We start from the raw sequence: 18,551 nt of genomic DNA on the forward strand, positions 1-18,551 counted from the left end.
AAGGAAGGAAGGAAGGAAGGAAAGAAGTAAGCAAGCAAAGAAGCTAGCTTACCTGGACTTGTGGCTTTTCAAGAAGTTCAGCTGGTGGTGAAAAATGCGCCAGTTCGTACTGGTAAGGGTGAGCAAACCTTTTAGGATGAGAGGAAGGAGAAGGGAAAGTTAGAGAGCTCTGAGCAAGCTCCAGATGCAGAATCAATTGCCTAGGGAGATATTTAGGCCTGCCAGGCCATTTAGGGACAAACTACTCACACCTGCTGTATACCTGATGTCAAACATGGCATCACAGGTGTGGGAGCAGGTACATAAGAACTCAGGAAGAGCCCCGAAACTGGATCAGGCCAAAGGGGGCCTGTCTAGTCCTGTCTCCTGTTCTCGCAGTGACCAGACAGATGCCCCAAAGCTTAAGAGCAGGACTTAAGTGCAACAGCCGTTCTCTCCTTACCTGCGATTCCCAATAACTGGCATTCAAAGGCATATTGCTTTGGACAGAGGTGGGAGAATGTAACCTTCTTGGCTAGTAGCCAACGAAGGACATGGTTGGGCCAATACAGGGTGTGCGAGCCTGCACAATCAAGCTGATCCCTGGGTCCTGCGAAGCTTTGTGCTGGTCGTGCCGCCAGGCATTTTGACAAGTGGGTGCCTGCCCCTGACTCCGGCCACCTGTCAAACTCAGGGGAACTGAAAGGCCCCGACCTGCTTGACCAATCGCTCTCTTACATGTCCTGCTCAGTCTGTTGGGTTCTCTGCTGATATAGGAAGTCGGCCAAGGCAGCCGGCACATCCAAATCCTCCGGGCGCTCCTTCCGTTCCCGCCTGCTTTTTAAGAGCACTGGATGTCCGGAGAGGAAAAAAAGGGTTAGAGGTGATGGATCTACTTTCTAGGACTTATTTATTTTTTAATTGGCAGCCTGCTGCTTTCCCTCTGCAATAATAACCTTTGCACTCTGAGCATAGGAACACAGCAAGCTGCTAGGGACCTTTTGTCCAACTTCCTCAGTGTTGTCTACACCAGTGTTTCCCAACCATGGGTATCCAGCTTTTTTTTTTTTTACTACTGTAGGAGTGCAAATATCCAGAGTGTGGGGTCAGGTGGGATTACTATGAGGAATTATAAAATATGCATCAAGCCATTGTATCCACGATGAATGCATTGTGTTGACTGGGTTTAATTCATTGACAATAATTTCTGACCAAATCCCACAACCCTCTGCATCTCTGCCCATTTCTCTTGCTTAACAAGTCACGTACACAGCCCAGTTGCTTTGCCAGGCATACATCCTGGGCCATAAAGATAGTGGGCAGTTTCTTTGATGTAGCTTTTCTGGTATGTTAATCTTAGGATGTTAATCTTAGGGCCAGGAAACAGGTCTCACATAAAGGTGATAATGATCGCTGTCCTCCTGGCCATCCTTCTTATCATGTATATTGCTTGTTCGGGGTTGCCAAATGCACTCCTTTGTAGTTCTGTTTTGTTTACCCCAAAAGTATGTGTGCTTAATTAGTTTTGGTAGTTTAACTTTGTCCCCACGTGGGGTTTGTTGAAATGCTCAGAAGAAATCTGATTGGTTCTTACCAACACTCTGTAAAAGTTCTTTTGTGAATAAAACAACCTGGGCCGAGGGGTGGAGAGAAAGGCAGATATTATTATATGCACCCTTCCCAGAGTCTTGCTGGTTCAAGCCTCTGTGTGGCCCTCCAGCTGTTTTGGGACTACAACTCCCATCATCCCTAGTTAGCAAAGACCAGTGGTCAGGGATGATGGGAACTGTAGTCCGAAAACAGCTGGAGACCCAAGTTTGGAAAACACTGGTCTACACTGACCGACAGCAGCTCTCCAGGGTTTCAGGCAGGGAGTCTCTCCCAGCCTTGCCTTGGAGATGGCATGCCTTTACCTTCTGGCAGTGGCTTCAGAGCGTTGGGCTTAACAAAGAGCTTTGGGACGAAGGGGGTGTTGGAGTTGTCCACCTTCTCACGGAACTTGAGCTGAGGGCGGACGATGTTCTTGGCATGCAGCAGGCGGAAGGTTTCTGACTTTGTTCGCTTGTTGGCTTCCCCAGTCTGCTGGAAGACAAAAATCAGACAACCCCCTTCAGCCCTGACCATTGGGGTGGGGGCTGATGGGAAATGTAGTCTGACACCGTCTGGACGGCCACAGGTTTCCCCACCCCTGGCTTAAAGAGAAAGAGCCCCTTAAAGGACATAGGGAGAATGGAAGCTTCTCACCTTGCGGTTCCAGCTGGAGACAATGGTCTTAGGAGGCTGCAAGCCTGAGGGGAGGATAGGCTGCTGGTTCTTGTTGACACCTGCTGCTTCATCCAATAGCATGCCCTGAAATTGCAGGTCACAGTGTGAGATGAGACCAGGGGTGGCAGGCAGAGGATGCAATTTTGGGGGAAGGACCTGGGGCTATCTATAAAGGTGACTCGGAAATTATAATTAATCCAGAATGCAGCAACAAGACTGGTGACTGGGATCAGCCACCAGGACCATATAACACTGGTCCTAAAGTATCTACACTGGCTCCCAGAACGTTTCTGAGCACAATTCAAAGTGTTGTTGCTGATCTTTAAAGCCCTAAACTGCCTCAGCCCTGGATACCTGAAGGAGTGTCTCCACCCCCATCATTCAGTCCGGACACTGAGGTCCTCCTCTGAAGGCCTTCTGGTGGTTCCCTCACTCCAGGAAGTGAAGTTACAGGGAAGCGGGCGGAGGGCCTTCTCGGTAGTGGCACCCGCCCTGTGGAACACCCTCCTACCAGATCAACTATCTGACTTTTAGAAGACATCTGAAAGCAGCCCTGTTTAGGGCAGTTTTTAATGTATGATATCTTATTATGCTTTTATATTTGCTGAAAGCTGCCCAGAGTGACTGGGGCAACCCAGTCAGATGGGTGGGGTACTATTATTATTATTAGCACACCCAACATGGGATTCTCATGGAGCGGCAACATCAAGGTGTTCAGGGGTGGGGGTGGGGAGTGAGAAGCACTGCACAAGGCCCAACGATGCTCACCACTCTTTCTAGGATGGCATCATTGGCATCGACCAGCATGTCAAACTTGTCTTCCAGTTCCGTAACCTTGTTCCGGTCCCGGAGGTGGCTGCGGCAGCCATGGTACTGCATCACTCTGCTCATGCTGGGAAGAGAAAAAAACAGGGTGTTGGAGTGTGTCACACAATCCTTAGCAGCGTGTCTCGGCTCCCCGAAATCAAGCTGTGACCAGAACCTGCAATCTTAGTCCTACGATCTCTATTGATGCAAGGACTTTGGTACATCAGCCCCTCTTGGCTCCATAGGTCATACTAATTGCCTGTCCAGCTTTAGGTAAAGGTAAAGGGACCCCTGACCATTAGGTCCAGTCATGGCAGACTCTGGGGTTGTGGCACTCATCTCACTTTATTGGCCGAGGGAGCCAGCGTACAGCTTCCGGGTCATGTGGCCAGCATGACTAAGCCGCTTCTGGCGAACCAGAGGAGCAAACGGAAACGCCGTTTACCTTCCCGCCTATTTATCTACTTGCACTTTGACGTGCTTTCGAACTGCTAGGTTGGCAGGAGCAGGGACCGAGCAATGGGAGCTCATCCTGTCATGGGGATTCGAACCACCGACCTAGGCAAGTCCTAGGCTCTGTGGTTTAACCCACAGCGCCACCCGCATCCCTATCCAGCTTTAGGTAAAAGGTAAAGGTACCCCTGCCCGTACGGGCCAGTCTTGACAGACTCTAGGGTTGTGCGCCCATCTCACTCAAGAGGCCGGGGGCCAGCGCTGTCCGGAGACACTTCCGGGTCACGTGGCCAGCGTGACATCGCTGCTCTGGCGAGCCAGAGCCGCACACGGAAACGCCGTTTACCTTCCCGCTAGTAAGCGGTCCCTATTTATCTACTTGCCCCTGGGGGTGCTTTCGAACTGCTAGGTTGGCAGGCGCTGGGACCGAGCAGCGGGAGCGCACCCCGCCGCGGGGATTCGAACCGCCGACCTTTCGATCGGCAAGCCCTAGGTGCTGAGGCTTTTACCCACAGCGCCACCCGCGTCCCCCACAGTGCCACCCGCGTCCCAAATCCGGCTTTACTTGCTGCCAATTTCCTTTCACCTCTGAAATGCTAAGCTGCCCTCCAAATTGCTAAGCTGAAGTGACCTGGGGCTCCTCCCACCCTTACCTTACGTCATCTGGCAGTTTGAGAAAGCTGTGGTGGAAGACCTGTCCCTGCTGCTGCCTTTTCTGGCTCCTGCTAGACCTAAGAGACAGTGGTGGTGTCTTCAGCAGCTGCCTCTCCCTTGGCTGGTCTCCTAACCCACCTTCGGTCTGCAACTGTGTGGGAACTCACTCATTCCCAGGAACCTCCTCCTCCCCCCCGGGGGGGGGTGCTGATGGGGTTATTGGGAGGGACAAGCAGCACTCACTTGGGGGAGGGCATCAGCGAGGGAACAGCTCCCTCCCCCACTGCCTGTGTCACCATTGCTCAGGGTCTTCACCCACAGTGGCAGTCCCTGGGATCTTCCTCCTGTTGGCCCAACCCTGAGCTTTCCTGGATCTCCTCTTCCAGACCCAACCAGTTCCTGACAAAACAAGACTGATGGGGAGTTCATTATTATTATTAATTAAATTTGTATAGCGCCCTACACCCATAGATCTCAGGGTGGTTGGTTCACATCTTGGGCACACAGGGCAAAAGCAACGTGCAAAGTGCCCCAGCTTCAAAAAAAATATGTCAATCTTGACATCACAACCAGCCTGCAAGAGAGCAGCAAGACTCACCAGTGCAGCAACCGATCCCCTTGCATTTCACAGAAGGTCTGGAAACCAGGAAAACTGCGATAGAAATCGTATTCGTCTCCGGGCTGAGGGAGGCCGCCAGAAGCCTTGGTGGCTGACACCACCGTGCCAAGGGCATGCTGGACCGTGGGGAAAAGGACAGTGCAGTGGTCATTGCCAAACAGTTTTATCTATTTATTTCACAAATGAAGCAAGGCAGATGCTTGACGACTAAGCTATGACCCTTAAATATCAGCTACAACAAAAAGCTCTTTTCAAGCCTAATTTCCACAGGGAGAGGGGGACATTGTGTGGGCACATTGGAATACCGTGTACAGTTCCGGTCGCCTCAACTCAAAAAGGATATTTTTGGAAAAGGTTGAGAAAAGGACAACCAAAACGATCAAGGTTATGGGGAAAGGTGCAGCGTTTGTGCCTTTCTACTTTAAAGGTAAGAGGCAACGTGATGGGAGCATGTAAAATTATGAACGGCAGGGATAAACAGAATAGTTTCTCTCTCCTTCTCAGCATGGTCTTCCAATAAAGCTGAATGTTGGAGGATTAATACTATAAAAAACTTTTTTTGTAAACCGCTTTGACGGTGGCCTTTTGCTTTTTTACAATGAAGCGGTGCATAACTTTCATGCCATAAATAACTTTTTAAAAAACCCTGTAAGCTGCTTTGGCAGAATATGGCGAATGAAGGACTAAATAAATAAGGCTCATTTTATACTTTGCAGCCCAAAATTAGATGCATTTTCCTATATCTTTCCCCACGCTGCTGGGTCACTCAAGAGACTACAAATCCCGCCATGCTTTGCTCTTCCACGCAAGCCAAGCGGCACCCGTAGCGACTTTGCCTTTTCCCGAGTTTTCACCTCCTATACCTTTACGAAGGAATCGGCGTCTTTGAACCCAGGCAGCACGGCGTCCGCTGCCGTGTCGCTCTCTGCCCCCGGCGGCTCGGCGTTGTTTTCTGAGCCGCCGCCGCCGCGCTCCTTCGCCGCCATTTTCCTTTCCCGTTCCCAGCTGCCGCCGCTTCGCCACTCAGTGGGCCGCCGCCATATTGGGATCACACTTCCCGCAGGAGAGAGCTCATCTCGTTTTTCTCTCGCGAGAAAAGCGAACCACAGACGTAACGAAATTAGAGGTGACTGCATCTTCGGAGGTTAAATTTCCGGGTTCACTTGGGAGGAGTTTTTTGAGTGCGTGTGTTTGTGCATCTATCTGCGCGCGCGCGTGTAGATAGATCGATAGCTACATAGATAGCTACATAGATAGATAGATAGATAGATAGATAGATAGATAGATAGATAGATAGATAGTATGTGCGTGCGTATATATGTATATACACATATATATATATTTATATTTGGTGTATGTATGTATATGTATGTATATATATATATGTGTGTGTGTGTGTATATATATATATATAGATTTTCATCTATCTCGACACACAGTGTGTGTATCGAGGTAGATGAAAATACACATATATAGCAAAGTAGAATGGAAGCTTTTTGCAACCCTCCCCGGTGCAATGCACCTAGTGATAATCCTATCCTGGATTATTGAGGGATAGGAAAATGTCCGATCCTGTATTGCTAACTGAATTTTGACTCATTTATTTACTGTATTGCACTTTTATTATATATTCACTGCATTGGAAACCTTTGCTTAAAGCAATATATAAATGAAGCATACCATAGGACAAAAATAACTCAACCATTAAAATTTAATTTTTCAATATTAGCTGTGAAATTTAAAATTTCCTGCGCACTGGGGTCCATCAAATTAAGTCTTGTAATTATGGTAGGGAAGGTCAGAGAGTCTTCGGCTCCGTAAAGGCAAAACAGAGAGCCGCTTCCCACCCCCACCCCCACCCCCACAACCATAGAGCCTCCAGGTGGCTGAAGCCTTGAACTCTCTATGGTTCATGGTAAGCCTGGCGCACGCGCACTAGCGACTCCTACTCGGTCCTGGGCGGAAGCGACTGCGCGACACCCCCACCTTCCCTCTTAACTGGCGTCCTACTGGTCCCTGTGAGTGTCAATCTCCCAATTTTTCTCTTCTGATTTGACAGTTTCTCCGTAGCTCCCTGAGAGGGCGGGGAAAAGAGGAAGGTGGCTTTCTTTTTATTTATTTTTTAAAGAGGGCGGGGACAACACCCTGTCACTCCCTCCTCTTCTCTATTTCTACTAGCAGGGCCCCTATCCGTCAACGGCTAGGAGGCTTCTGGTTGGTTAGCTTAGCCGGTTAGGGGGCGGTGCTGACACTGAAGGCGGGCGCAGAAGCGGGGAAAGAAGGCGAGCGCTCTGCCGGGCCGCGAAGGAGAGAATGAGGCCGAGGAGGCGGTGAGAAGAGGAAGGAAAGGAAAAGGTGACACTCGGGGGTGAGGGAGGCAAAGGGGTTGGAGGAATTACCTCAGGGTTTGCATTTTAATTTTTACCTCAGGATTTGTGTCTACTCGTGAGTAAACTTCGCCAGTGGAGCTTACTCCCAGGTAGGGCCGTCCGCATCTCAGTTACGTTCTGCACTTTCTCTGAATCCCAATTACGGTTTATTGCCTTTTTCCTTATTAATAATACGTTTTAACGTAACAGCTTTTGTGTGTGTGTGTGTGTGTGTGTGTGTGTGTAAACACACATATGTATAGGTTCTTAAGAGGTAGTATCCATATACATATATACACAAATTTATATACATACATACATATATATATATATATATACAGTATATACACACACGTGTGTGTGTGTGTGTATGTACACACATGTATGTATATATGTGTGTGCATGTATATGTACACACACATACAGTGGTACCTCAGGTACCACTGTGTATATATATATATATATATATATACATATATATATATATGTACAGTATATACACACGTGTGTGTGTGTATGTATGTATACACATGTATGTATATATGCATATATGCATTTGTATGTATATGTACGCACACATACAGTGGTACCTCGGGTAAAGTACTTAATTTGTTCCAGAGGTCCATTCTTAACCTGAAGCACCACTTTAGCTAATGGGGCCTTCTGCTGCCGCCGTGCCGCCGGAGCACGATTTCTGTTCTCATCCTGAAGCAAAGTTCTTAACTGGAGGTACTATTTCTGGGTTAGCGGAGTCTGTAACCTGAAGCGTATGTAACCTGAGGTACCACTGTACAAATATATATATATAGAGAGAGAGATTTTTCTAGGTGGTATCCAACTCAATGCTAGTCCTGCTCAGAGTAGTCCCATTGTAGCTTTATTTTCAGCTGTTCTTTATAAGACAGTCTGGAGTCCCTGTTAGGGAAAAATGTGGGGCTTAAATAAACAACAACAACAAATAATGATCCTAACTTAGTTGTGCCCGTTAATCCAAGTGGGTTGTATCAGATCAGAGACCTGTAACATGACGGACTTGGTCTTGCAAGGGTTGCATCTCTTCGATTAGGCTTCCTGTCAAGGATGGCACTGGCTTTATTGCTTGTCATTGGTATTATCATTATTATTATTTAGTTATTGCTAATTAGAATATATATATATATATATATATATATATATATATATATATATATATGCGCACCCACCCCTATATATATGCTTTGGAATGCCGAAAACCCGGAAGTAAGTGCTTCTGTTTTCGGACATGCCTCGGAAGCCTAACGGCATGTGCTGAGGTCCCCCCCCCCCCCCCGCAATTTTCTCCATTGAAATTGCAGACTGCCCTTTGCGCCTCGGTTTTTGAAATGTTAGCGGATCAGTAACCAGTGCAGATCTCTGAGTACAGGTGTTATATGCTGACAAAGCCTCACTCCCATCAGCAATCGTCCTGCAGCATTCTGCACTAACCGCAGCTTCCCGCTCAAGCGTTAGGGAAGCCCCACATAGCGCTCATTGCAGTAATCCAGTATTGACGCAACCAGTGCATGAACTACTTGTGAGCTATCTAACAGTGGGATAAAGAATTTTGCTGTTTTATTTATGCTTTATTGATTTAATATGCTGTAAACTGCTTTGAGATTTTTCTTAAAAATATAAAGCGGTATAGAAATTAATTAATTAAATAAATAAATATTGCAACAGCTTGTTGAAAAACGAAAAGCTTCCATACATGCTGAAAAGACAATAGAGATGAATGATGTATGCCTCTCTTGTGAAGCTGTCCCATTTTTGCAGAATCTCCAAAGTAAACTGGAAACATAACCCCTATGACAGAGGCTTGGGATGAAGTGACCTGCAGCCTTCTCTTTTTTCACCAGTTCATAATGGTCTCTTTCTGCCATTCTGTCTCCTTAAGGGCCCAGAGGACTTGATGCTCCTCGCTCTGATTTGCCGCCACCATGTCGGGGACGGTCATTATCCTTCAGCAGTTTGCTGGTGGCCTCAAGAGCCGGAACGAAGAGGCCAGGGCAAAAGCTGCCAAAGATTTGCAGCATTATGTCACCATGGAGCTCCGTGAGGTGAGTGAGATGGGAGGAGAGCTGGGCAGAGCTCCATATATGTTTTTTCCTGGGAGTGGAAGCGTGTCCTTGCTGTCAGGCATAGATTGTAATCTCCCTGGGAGCAGATACCTTTCTCTGGATTTTGTTTGACGTGTACATCATGTAAATGGGTGCTGTTTAAATAATAATTTGACCCACAGGGTGTTTTAAAACATTTTCAAATTTCATAGGCAACTGTCCTCCACCAGGCCATTCTGTCCATTCCTGAACCCTTTTAATTGGAGAGCCTGGGGTTGGACCTGGAACCTCCTGCATGCAAAACGCATGTTGCAATAGCCAACTTTGATTCCTCTCCAACATCCAACACCTTTCCACCAAGGCACAAATGAGAAAGCCTAAGAGATTTCTTTGAGTTTGGATCAGTCATATGTTCTTAACACTTTTTATTCATTTCTGCCTCCCCTGTTCCCCCATACAATTTATAGAGACTGGAAAAGCCTTTACTTATTCATGGCCAAGAACTGCTTTTCAAACATTTTTGTTTGTTTTCTCCTGCACAGATGAGCCAAGAGGAATCTACCCGTTTTTATGACCAGCTGAATCATCATATCTTTGAGCTTGTCTCTAGTTCAGATGCAAATGAGAGGAAAGGGGGCATTTTGGCCATAGGTAAGTGCCTGCATATTTTGTCTAACAAAAATCTTGATATGCTGAGAGTTCCTTTATTTTTTGCCACATTGGGTTATAGTATATTCTCTCTCTCTCTCTCTCTCTCTCTCTCTCTCTCTCTCACACACACACACACAATTTATAAATAGTTCTTTTGTTTAACAAATAACCCAGTGTAACCCAATGTTTTGACAAGAAAGCCATTCAGAATGCAAAAAGAACAATTAAAAAAGGGGTATTTTTATTTTATTCCCTACATTTTAAAAAAGCCTATGTAACAGCTTGTTCTGCTGCCTTACAGCCTCCCCTTATTCTAAGAGTGGGGAACTGGATGGAGTCTCAAGGGCTTGATAGAGAGACTTGACAGGGGGCACATTTGGCCCTCAGGCCTGATGCTCGTCACTCCTGCCTTATACCATGCAGTATTATCATTATTATTATTAGCCTTTTTTTAACATTCAAAGTGGCCATAAAAACACAACTTCAAACAATATTGTAAATAACTGAAATGCTGCCTCCTCTCCTGCCAGGGTGCCTAAACCTCCAGTTAGCTTGAGAGGGGGTGAGTGAGTGAACCCATTGTCCATTTTTCATCTCCACTTAGCTGGGCCTGTTTAGGAAAAAGATTGGCAAAAAGGTGGCTATTTGCTTATTGGGAATGGAAACTGCAGAGTGGAGTTCTGTAAGCAGCAGAAGCCTGCAGAATCTGCTGGACAAGTGGGACCTGCGACTCAGTATATGACAGTGTCAAATATTCCTGTTTGGGTTCTAGCCAGCCTTTCCTTTCCCAAGATACTCCATTCCATTCCACTTTCCTAACAGAAGTTCAGCAGCCTTCAGCATGCTAAGCCATCATTAGATTGTTGGTGTGTGTGTGTGTGTGTGTTCCCCCCATCCTTTGGTTTTTTCCAATCTAAATATTTTTTTCTTTCCTTTCCTTTTTTTTTCCTTCTGCAAACCCCGGGGTTCCCTCAAGCCTGCTGTTACCTCTCTTATGTATGGATGGTGCTGTTTTGCTGTGTAAGAATCTGCTCTTGGAGTTCACTCTTACTGTGCAGGATGATAATTGTATATACCCTACCAATTAAGCCAGGGATGGAGAATCTCAGGGCTGGGGCCAAATGAAGCCCTCTGGGCCTCTCTGTCTGAATCTCTGGCCTCTCCCCAGTCCAGAGAGTCCCCCCTCAGACCTACTTCATATCCCCCTGGAATGTTTTTGCCTGGCTGGAATGTGCCATTGAACTCTGACAGTGCCTCTTGTTTGTCTGGAAGAAGGATAAGGAGTGGCATGTGAGTGTGTGTAGAAGGCACCTTTGTACAGTAGGCTAATGTTTACATTAATTGCTTCGACCCCTTTCGCCTATCCGGCCACAGCATGTGGCCCCTCAGAAGGCTGCCCAGGTGGAAGTGTGGTCCTTGAGCTGATAAAGATTCCCCTGCCTCTGAATTACGATTTTCAAAAATGGTGGGTTGTCTTTCTCTAGGGTGATTTCGGTATAGGAAGAGGTAGCAGGGATATGTTTAAATTAGTGAATTGTAGGGATATTCGCTTTCTTTCCAATGTCTTACCCAGCTATGGCACTTTTGAAACACGCCCTGGCATTTTTCTTTTCTTTTCCCCAGCGAGCCTAATTGGCGTTGAGGGAGGCAATGTCACCCGCATTGGCAGGTTTGCCAATTACCTAAGGAATCTCCTTCCCTCGAATGACCCCGTTGTTATGGAGATGGCCTCCAAGGCCATTGGGCGCCTGGCCATGGCAGGTGACACCTTCACAGCGGAATACGTGGAGTTTGAAGTGAAGCGGGCTCTGGAGTGGCTGGGAGCTGACAGAAATGAAGGACGGAGGCATGCGGCGGTAAGAGTCCATTCTTTGGATGCAAACAGCTTGCAGGGCTTTTGAGGATTTCAGGAGTGGTACTTCAAGGGGAGATCCGGAACTGGGAGCAAATGCCTGAGCCTTGGTCATGTCCTCCACTGTTTTTCCTTCCTCATCTCAGTGTCTTCCCTTCCCACCATACATTTAACCAGTGGTGTTTTGAAACACCAACCTTTGCACCATAACATAAGGCAGGGTTGTCCAGGAAGTTAACTGCTCTAAGGGCATATTGTGCTATGAAACATGTGTTTGGGTTTATACCAGCTTAAGACTCTCTGCTTTCCCCAAATTAACTTTTGGAATTGTAACCTGTTGATGATGCTCAACCTTGCTCAATGGGGGATTCCCACCCCCCAAGCAAGCACCAGATTCAGATATGTTTCTCCTTAGGACCACAGCAGGGGAGGAAACAAACTCTCCATCCACTCCTGTTGTGACCTTGATAATTATTAAACTTCCTCCCCCAGCAGATGCTATTTGTGTTTCTCAAAAAACCTGTGTGTTAAATGCAGAGCCGCATTTACTGTTGTATCTAGTTTGGTCTCGTGAGTTAGAAGTGGGGTATGAACAAATCTCCGCCTTGCTCTTTGTATGATCTTCAGACAGAAGACCTGACCCTCATGTGTGTGCCTGCCAGCACTGTTAGTAAGCATCTGATTTCTTGTTTCTGCTTCCTGATTCCTATCGTTTCACTCTTACCTCCCCTCCAGGTCTTAGTTCTGCGAGAGCTGGCAATCAGCGTCCCCACCTTCTTCTTCCAGCAAGTGCAGCCGTTTTTTGACAACATCTTTGTGGCCGTGTGGGACCCAAAGCAGGCCATCCGTGAGGGAGCTGTTTCTGCCTTACGAGCCTGCCTCATCCTGACTACCCAGCGAGAGTCAAAAGAGATGCAGAAACCTCAGTGGTATCGAGTAAGGAGAAAGCTTTCAGGGCTGATGTGGGTGGAAGAAGCTCCTATCCATGCCACGCTATTGTAAATAATGCTCCCCCTCCTTAATCCCCACAACAACCCTGTAAGGTTAGTCTGAGAAGTGATGACTGACCCAAGATCACCCAATGACCTTCATGTAAACCCTGGACTCCCAACTCTTGGTCTGATGCTTTAAGCACTGTGCCACACTGGCTCTCAGCATTGTAAGCCTTGGCATTCTTGGTGGAAATCTCAGTTCAGCCATAAATCTGCTAGCATGTCTCTCAGCCTCGCTGCCCAACTCTGTGTTAATGAAGATAAAACACTGACTTGCTTGACAGTGTGAAGGAATAAGATACAAGTGTTTGAGCAGTAAGAAAAACAGCTGTATAAATGCCAAGTAATAATAATAATGTCATTTTAGCAAACATACGAGGAAGCTGAAAAGGGTTTTGATGAAACTGTGGCCAAGGAGAAGGGTATGAACCGCGATGACCGCATCCATGGGGCCTTGCTCATCCTTAATGAGCTGGTGAGGATCAGCAGCATGGAAGGAGAGGTGAGTTGATAAGAAGGGGGGCACAGCTGGGGTGTACTACTCTGGACGTTGAGCTATGAAACTAGTTCCCATAGGAGGCAGCAATCCCCACCAACTTGTACGGCTTTAAAAGAGGATTAGGCAAATTCATGGGACAAAAAAGCTGTCAATCACGGCTAGACATGTTTTACCTCCACAATGCTTCAAAGTACCAGTTGCTGGAAACTGCAGGAAGGGAAAGTGCTATTGTCTTCAGTTTCTGCTTGTGAGCTTCACATAGGGATCGGGTTGGCCACTGTGAGAGCACAATGTGCCATTAGCCTGATCCAGCAGATTTCTTCTTAATGTTCTTCTTTCAACTAGTTTAAGGTTGCTGATTTGAATCAGAGCCCACAAATATATTGAGGTCGGGCTGGTTGGGCCAATGATGACTTTTTAGAGTCAGCTCGCATTGCAAATATTTGTGAGCTGTTAACTTGCCTGCAGTGACCAGGTGCCAACAACCTCTTCAAACTCCTCCTCCTCCTCTCCATTAAATGGCAGAAAAGCAACCAAAATATGCCAAGACTGTAAAAGGTCAAATGAATTATGTGTTCAGATTTTGCATAGAACCCAATGACTCTCTTGAGTGTTCCAGACAATTTAGGAGCATGTTCTCGGGTTGGGTTCATCAACCTTCCCAGGCTTGAGTCCCCATCTTCAATGCTAACCTGAAACAAAGGATCTTGTTTTGATTTTTTTAAATATATCCTTCTCCCCCTACTCTTTTTGCTCATTTTCTTAGGACATAGCTGCACAGCAGATGAACTGGATTTATCTCTGATTTCATCTCCTTTGGGCAGGCATGGCCAAACTTGGCCCTCTAGCTGTTTTGGGACTACAACTCCCATCATCCCTAGCTAACAGGACCAGTGGTCAGGGATGATGGGAATTGTAGTCCCAAAACAGCTGGAGGGCCAAGTTGGGCCATGCCTGCCTTAGGGGTTCTTGGGAATGATAGTGCTGTGTGTATTTAGTGAAGGAGGCTGCATGGAAGCTCAGGTATAGACATGTAACAAAGAAGTAAATGATCATAGGCCACACTGACAGGAACTGTAGCCCAAAAAATCTGGAGGGCATCTGGTAGGAGAAGCCCAAGCGGGCTGATCTTCTGTTGCCTTCCATGCTGGGGTGGGTGGCCAGGAAAAGCAGCACTAAACATCCTCTTCCTTCCCTTCCCCACAGCGTCTTAGAGAAGAGATGGAGGAGATTACACAGCAGCAAATGGTGCACGATAAATACTGCAAAGACATGCTGGGCTTTGGGACCAAACCTCGCCACATCACCCCGTTTTCCAGCTTCCAGTCTATACAGCCTCAGCAGTCCAATGCCTTGGTGGGGCTACTGGGCTACAGCCCCCACCCAATAATGGGTTTCGGCGCATCACCTGTCCCACCCAAGTCAACCTTGGTAGAAAGTCGGTGCTGCAGAGAACTCATGGAAGAGAAGTTCGACCAGGTGAGCTTGAAACACCCCCCCCCTTATATTGCCCTTCAAACTGCAACAAGACAGGCACAGCTTGAATAGCATCCCTTGGAGTTATGGAATCCCTCTGTTCATCTTTTCACCTGTTGCTGAAGAGAGATAATTTATGCGCCCAGTTCATAATTTCCCTCTGAACAAGCTCTGCGGTTATACATACTTGTTGATGAGTGCAGCAGTGAGTGTGGCTCATTTCAGCCATTGCGGCAATCTGTTCTATGCATGCAACAGACCAACCATGATACTGCGCTGCTTTATTGTCTGCTCAGCTTGTAAGGTCCATCTTTCTGCGGTGCACCAGCCTCTTAAGGCAGAGCAAAGACCCATAGTATAGTTTGTGAAATCCGACATAACTTCAAGTCAGTGCAAATGGCTTTGTAAATTAACTTCATCCATAGTTTCATATCCCAGCTTATGATCTGACATGGGTTCAAATGTGAAAATCAGTAGTGTTTAAATAAAACATTATTTTGTGTGTAGATGACAGTCAGAGCTATTTGTTAGAAACCATTGATCAATGCAAAAATACAAGGAGCAAATGACATTTGTTTAGATGAGGTTTGATGGACTGAGAACATCTCCATACAAGCCTTCTATCCTTTCCATCCTGGAAATGAACAGAGAAGGACTGGAGTAACCTCACCATGCTCATTTCAGAGCTACTAGCCACAACTTTCAGGGACCTCTTCCCTTCTTTGCCAACTCCCACAGAAAGTCTTACATTGAATGCAACAGTCCCAGCTTCGCAGAAAAAGGTAATGAGATCCCTCCCATTTGCTTCTGATTCTCTGCCGGTTCTATATGAGTTGACTCCGGCTCCCATTCAGATAGCCAGAATTTGTCCTGTTCGGAGTAGGTCTAATGGGTTATATCCAATACTGTACTGGTCTTGCTCAGAATATACCCATTGAAATTAACAGGCCTTAGTTAGCCATGTCCATTAATATTGGTGGGCCTACTCTGTATAGGCTATACATCCCCTTGAAATGAATGGACATAACTAACTTGGGTCGATCAATTTCAGTGGGTCTGCTTTCGGTGAGACTTGAGTGGGATACAAACCAATGTATGTGTCTAATACTAAAGTTAAAGTTACTGTGATTATTTTTTTATTATGCTATCTATTATTATACTTTTTATTATGTTTTTACAACTATGTTCCATAAAGTGTTCTTAATGTTGTATACTGTTCTACGATCTTTTGATAAAGGACAGCATATAAATTGAAAATAATAATAACAACAACAAAACAACAAATAATAATATAGATAATTACTGATAAATAATTCTACAGTAGACAGCCATTGAACTTCCTGTGTATTGCAGATTTTAAACAATTTTAGAGGGACTGAAGTGTATCTCAAACAATGTTTTAAAACTATCCCTTGAAGTGGATTTCTCTCACTATTCTACAAAAGAAAATTGTTCATGAGAGGTTTTGCCCCCATTTATCCCCAGATCTCCATTTTTTTTCCCCACTGGAAAAATTGCAGGGGGAAAGGACCCTCTCGTTGCTATCTCAGCCCTTCACATCTCTTAACAACCACCCACACATCTGCAGTCTGGAGTGGTATGGCCCAACCATACATCTCAAGCCTTGTTTTCTGTTCTGTTGCCATAACACCCTTTTACCTTTTGTCTGTCTCTCAGGTGTGCTACTGGGTTCTGAAGTGCCGAAGCAGCAAGAACTCTCTGATCCAAATGACTGTCCTCAGCTTACTGCCACGCCTGGCAGCTTTTCGTCCTTCTGCTTTCACAGGTAAAAGCGCTCTTGCATGCTGCATTTTCAGAGGTGGGATTTTAAAATTTCATTTTGCAGGAGGCAACAGGTGGAGGAGATGGGACTGCAGGAGCAAACCTATTTGCTATTCCTGTACAGAATGGAATATACTTATTCTACTACAGACTGGTGGTGACTGGGTGGAATATATCCTACTGCTACAACTATGCTGGCTGAGGCTGATGGAAGTGGTAGTCCAAAATATCTGAAGTGCTTCAGCTTGGGAAAGGCTGGGATAGAACTTCCAGATTCTGTGCTTACTTTCAACTGAGTGTTTCTTGGTGCCCTGGAACCAGAGCCATGCCTTAGCCGCGGCTGTTATTTCTCTGTGCCTACTGGCTGGTGGCTGTGAATGACCTCTGAGCATAAGCAAACTGCCTTTACTTCCTCACTCACTAGGTAAGGTCCCACAAGCAGGACCCAACATAATAAAAGCCTTGCTGGATCAGGCCACTGACCCATCAAGTCCAGCATCCCATTCTCACAGTGGCCAACCAGATGCCTTTGGGAAACCCACAAGCAGGACTCAAGTGCAAGAGCACTCTCCCCTCTTGCTGTTTCCAGCAACTTTTAACCAAAAATTGCCCACCTACATTTGAAAGCTGGGCTTGTGGTAAACAAGTTTGTGAGCAGATTTGGCCAGTAACCTCTTTCTCACCGAACAAATGCAGCCCTGAAATAATGTTGCTTGTGCTTCCTCTCTCCTTTTTTCATGTGAACGTGTGGCCAGCTGACCACTACCTTCCAGACACCATGAACCACGTGCTGAGCTGCGTCAAAAAAGAGAAGGAGCGAACTGCCGCTTTCCAGGCCTTGGGCTTGCTCTCGGTGGCCGTGCGGTCAGAATTCCAGGTGTACCTTCCCAAAGTCCTTGAAATTATCAAGGCTGCCCTCCCACCAAAGGATCTTACCCACAAGTGAGTGTGCTGCATGCAAAGGTCAGGAGACGGCTGTGATGTCTTTTAAAAGTGTTCACGGCTTTCCCTTTTAAATGATAATCTCCAAACTGTGATCTCTGGGAGGGAATGATTTTTTGCCCGGTGTTTCTTCTGAAACATACAGAAGCTGCCAAGAATTGGGCTTGTGCCAAAATTATAATTAATATGATTTAAAGGTTTCCAAGCTACTGGGAACATATTTTAAAGCATAAGTGTAATTCCATTATTCCATTAATTCATTCACACAAAATGTTAACAAATTCACACAAACCACCTACGATTCATTGATATACAGTGGTACCTCGCAAGACGAATGCCTCGCAAGATGAAAAACGCGCAAGACGAAAGAGTTTTCTGTTTTTTGAGTCGTTCTGCAAGACGAATTTCCCTATGGGCTTGCTTCGCAAGACGAAACGTCTTGCGAGTTCTTGCGAGTTTGTTTCCTTTTTCTTAAAGTCGTTAATAGCCGCTAAGCCGTTAATAGCCGCTAAGCCGCTAATAGCCGTGCTTCGCAAGATGAAAAAACCGCAAGACGAAGAGACTCGCAGAACGGATTAATTTCGTCTTGCGAGGCACCACTGTAATTTATACACATACATATATAGAGAGAGACATGCACACATACAAAAAGAACACACATTACGCACAAATGCGCGCGCGCGCACACACACACACACACAACCTATATTTTAATTGTGGTAACCTTCCGTGGGATCTTACAAATTGATAATGGTAATAGTAATAATAACACGCCCACTGGGTTTTCTTCTGGCTCGTTCTTAGGTGGTGTACCTTTGTCTTGGGGGACAGCAGGGGGCAGGAGAAATGGTTATACGAATAGGATGATATTCAGGATGACACTTCCTTCTTCTTGAAACTGTAATTCTGATGCACTTCAGCAGGAGGCAGAAGTCGGTGCAGGTGGATGCCACCGTCTTTACCTGTATCAGTATGCTGGCACGTGCGATGGGGCCCTCCATCCAGCAAGACATCAAGGAGCTTCTGGAACCCATGCTGGCTGTAGGACTGAGGTAGGGATTATCCGTTACCTCCGCCAGCCACTATGTGGCACTTGTGGGTTTGCGTTTCCCTCTGCTAACCACTAGCCTTTTTTC

The 18,551-nt window shown here is 46.3% G+C and overlaps 2 protein-coding genes across 8 annotated transcripts in view; one reads left to right on the plus strand and one right to left on the minus strand.

Annotated features, from left to right (window-relative positions):
- The window catches only part of EXOSC10 (exosome component 10), a 29,258-nt gene extending 23,410 nt beyond the window's left edge, over window positions 1–5,848 (minus strand). For 2 of the 4 annotated variants that reach the window (XM_053400947.1, XM_053400945.1), the window contains exons 1-7: window positions 5,641–5,848; window positions 4,757–4,893; window positions 3,013–3,136; window positions 2,224–2,328; window positions 1,893–2,061; window positions 718–829; window positions 53–128 (exon numbers count right to left, since the gene is read on the minus strand). In XM_053400947.1, coding sequence (XP_053256922.1) covers window positions 53–128; window positions 718–829; window positions 1,893–2,061; window positions 2,224–2,328; window positions 3,013–3,136; window positions 4,757–4,893; window positions 5,641–5,763 — 846 coding nt within the window. In that variant the 5' untranslated portion in view covers window positions 5,764–5,848. Of the gene's footprint in view, window positions 1–52; window positions 129–717; window positions 830–1,892; window positions 2,062–2,223; window positions 2,329–3,012; window positions 3,137–4,756; window positions 4,894–5,631 lie in introns of all 4 variants that reach the window. The other 2 variants (XM_053400946.1, XM_053400948.1) reach the window with 2 other exon arrangements.
- Window positions 5,849–7,025: 1,177 nt separating this feature from the next.
- The window catches only part of MTOR (mechanistic target of rapamycin kinase), a 110,747-nt gene continuing 99,221 nt past the window's right edge, over window positions 7,026–18,551 (plus strand). For 2 of the 4 annotated variants that reach the window (XM_053400949.1, XM_053400951.1), the window contains exons 1-10: window positions 7,026–7,132; window positions 9,059–9,221; window positions 9,764–9,872; window positions 11,496–11,728; window positions 12,460–12,660; window positions 13,084–13,218; window positions 14,422–14,694; window positions 16,369–16,477; window positions 17,229–17,415; window positions 18,336–18,467. In XM_053400949.1, the coding sequence (XP_053256924.1) occupies window positions 9,102–9,221; window positions 9,764–9,872; window positions 11,496–11,728; window positions 12,460–12,660; window positions 13,084–13,218; window positions 14,422–14,694; window positions 16,369–16,477; window positions 17,229–17,415; window positions 18,336–18,467 (1,499 nt within the window). In that variant the 5' untranslated portion in view covers window positions 7,026–7,132; window positions 9,059–9,101. The remainder of the gene's footprint in view (window positions 7,133–9,058; window positions 9,222–9,763; window positions 9,873–11,495; window positions 11,729–12,459; window positions 12,661–13,083; window positions 13,219–14,421; window positions 14,695–16,368; window positions 16,478–17,228; window positions 17,416–18,335; window positions 18,468–18,551) is intronic. The other 2 variants (XM_053400950.1, XM_053400952.1) reach the window with 1 other exon arrangement.

The sequence above is a fragment of the Podarcis raffonei genome, chromosome 8 (assembly GCF_027172205.1).
Source record: "Podarcis raffonei isolate rPodRaf1 chromosome 8, rPodRaf1.pri, whole genome shotgun sequence".
NCBI classification, from domain to species: Eukaryota; Metazoa; Chordata; class Lepidosauria; order Squamata; family Lacertidae; genus Podarcis; species Podarcis raffonei.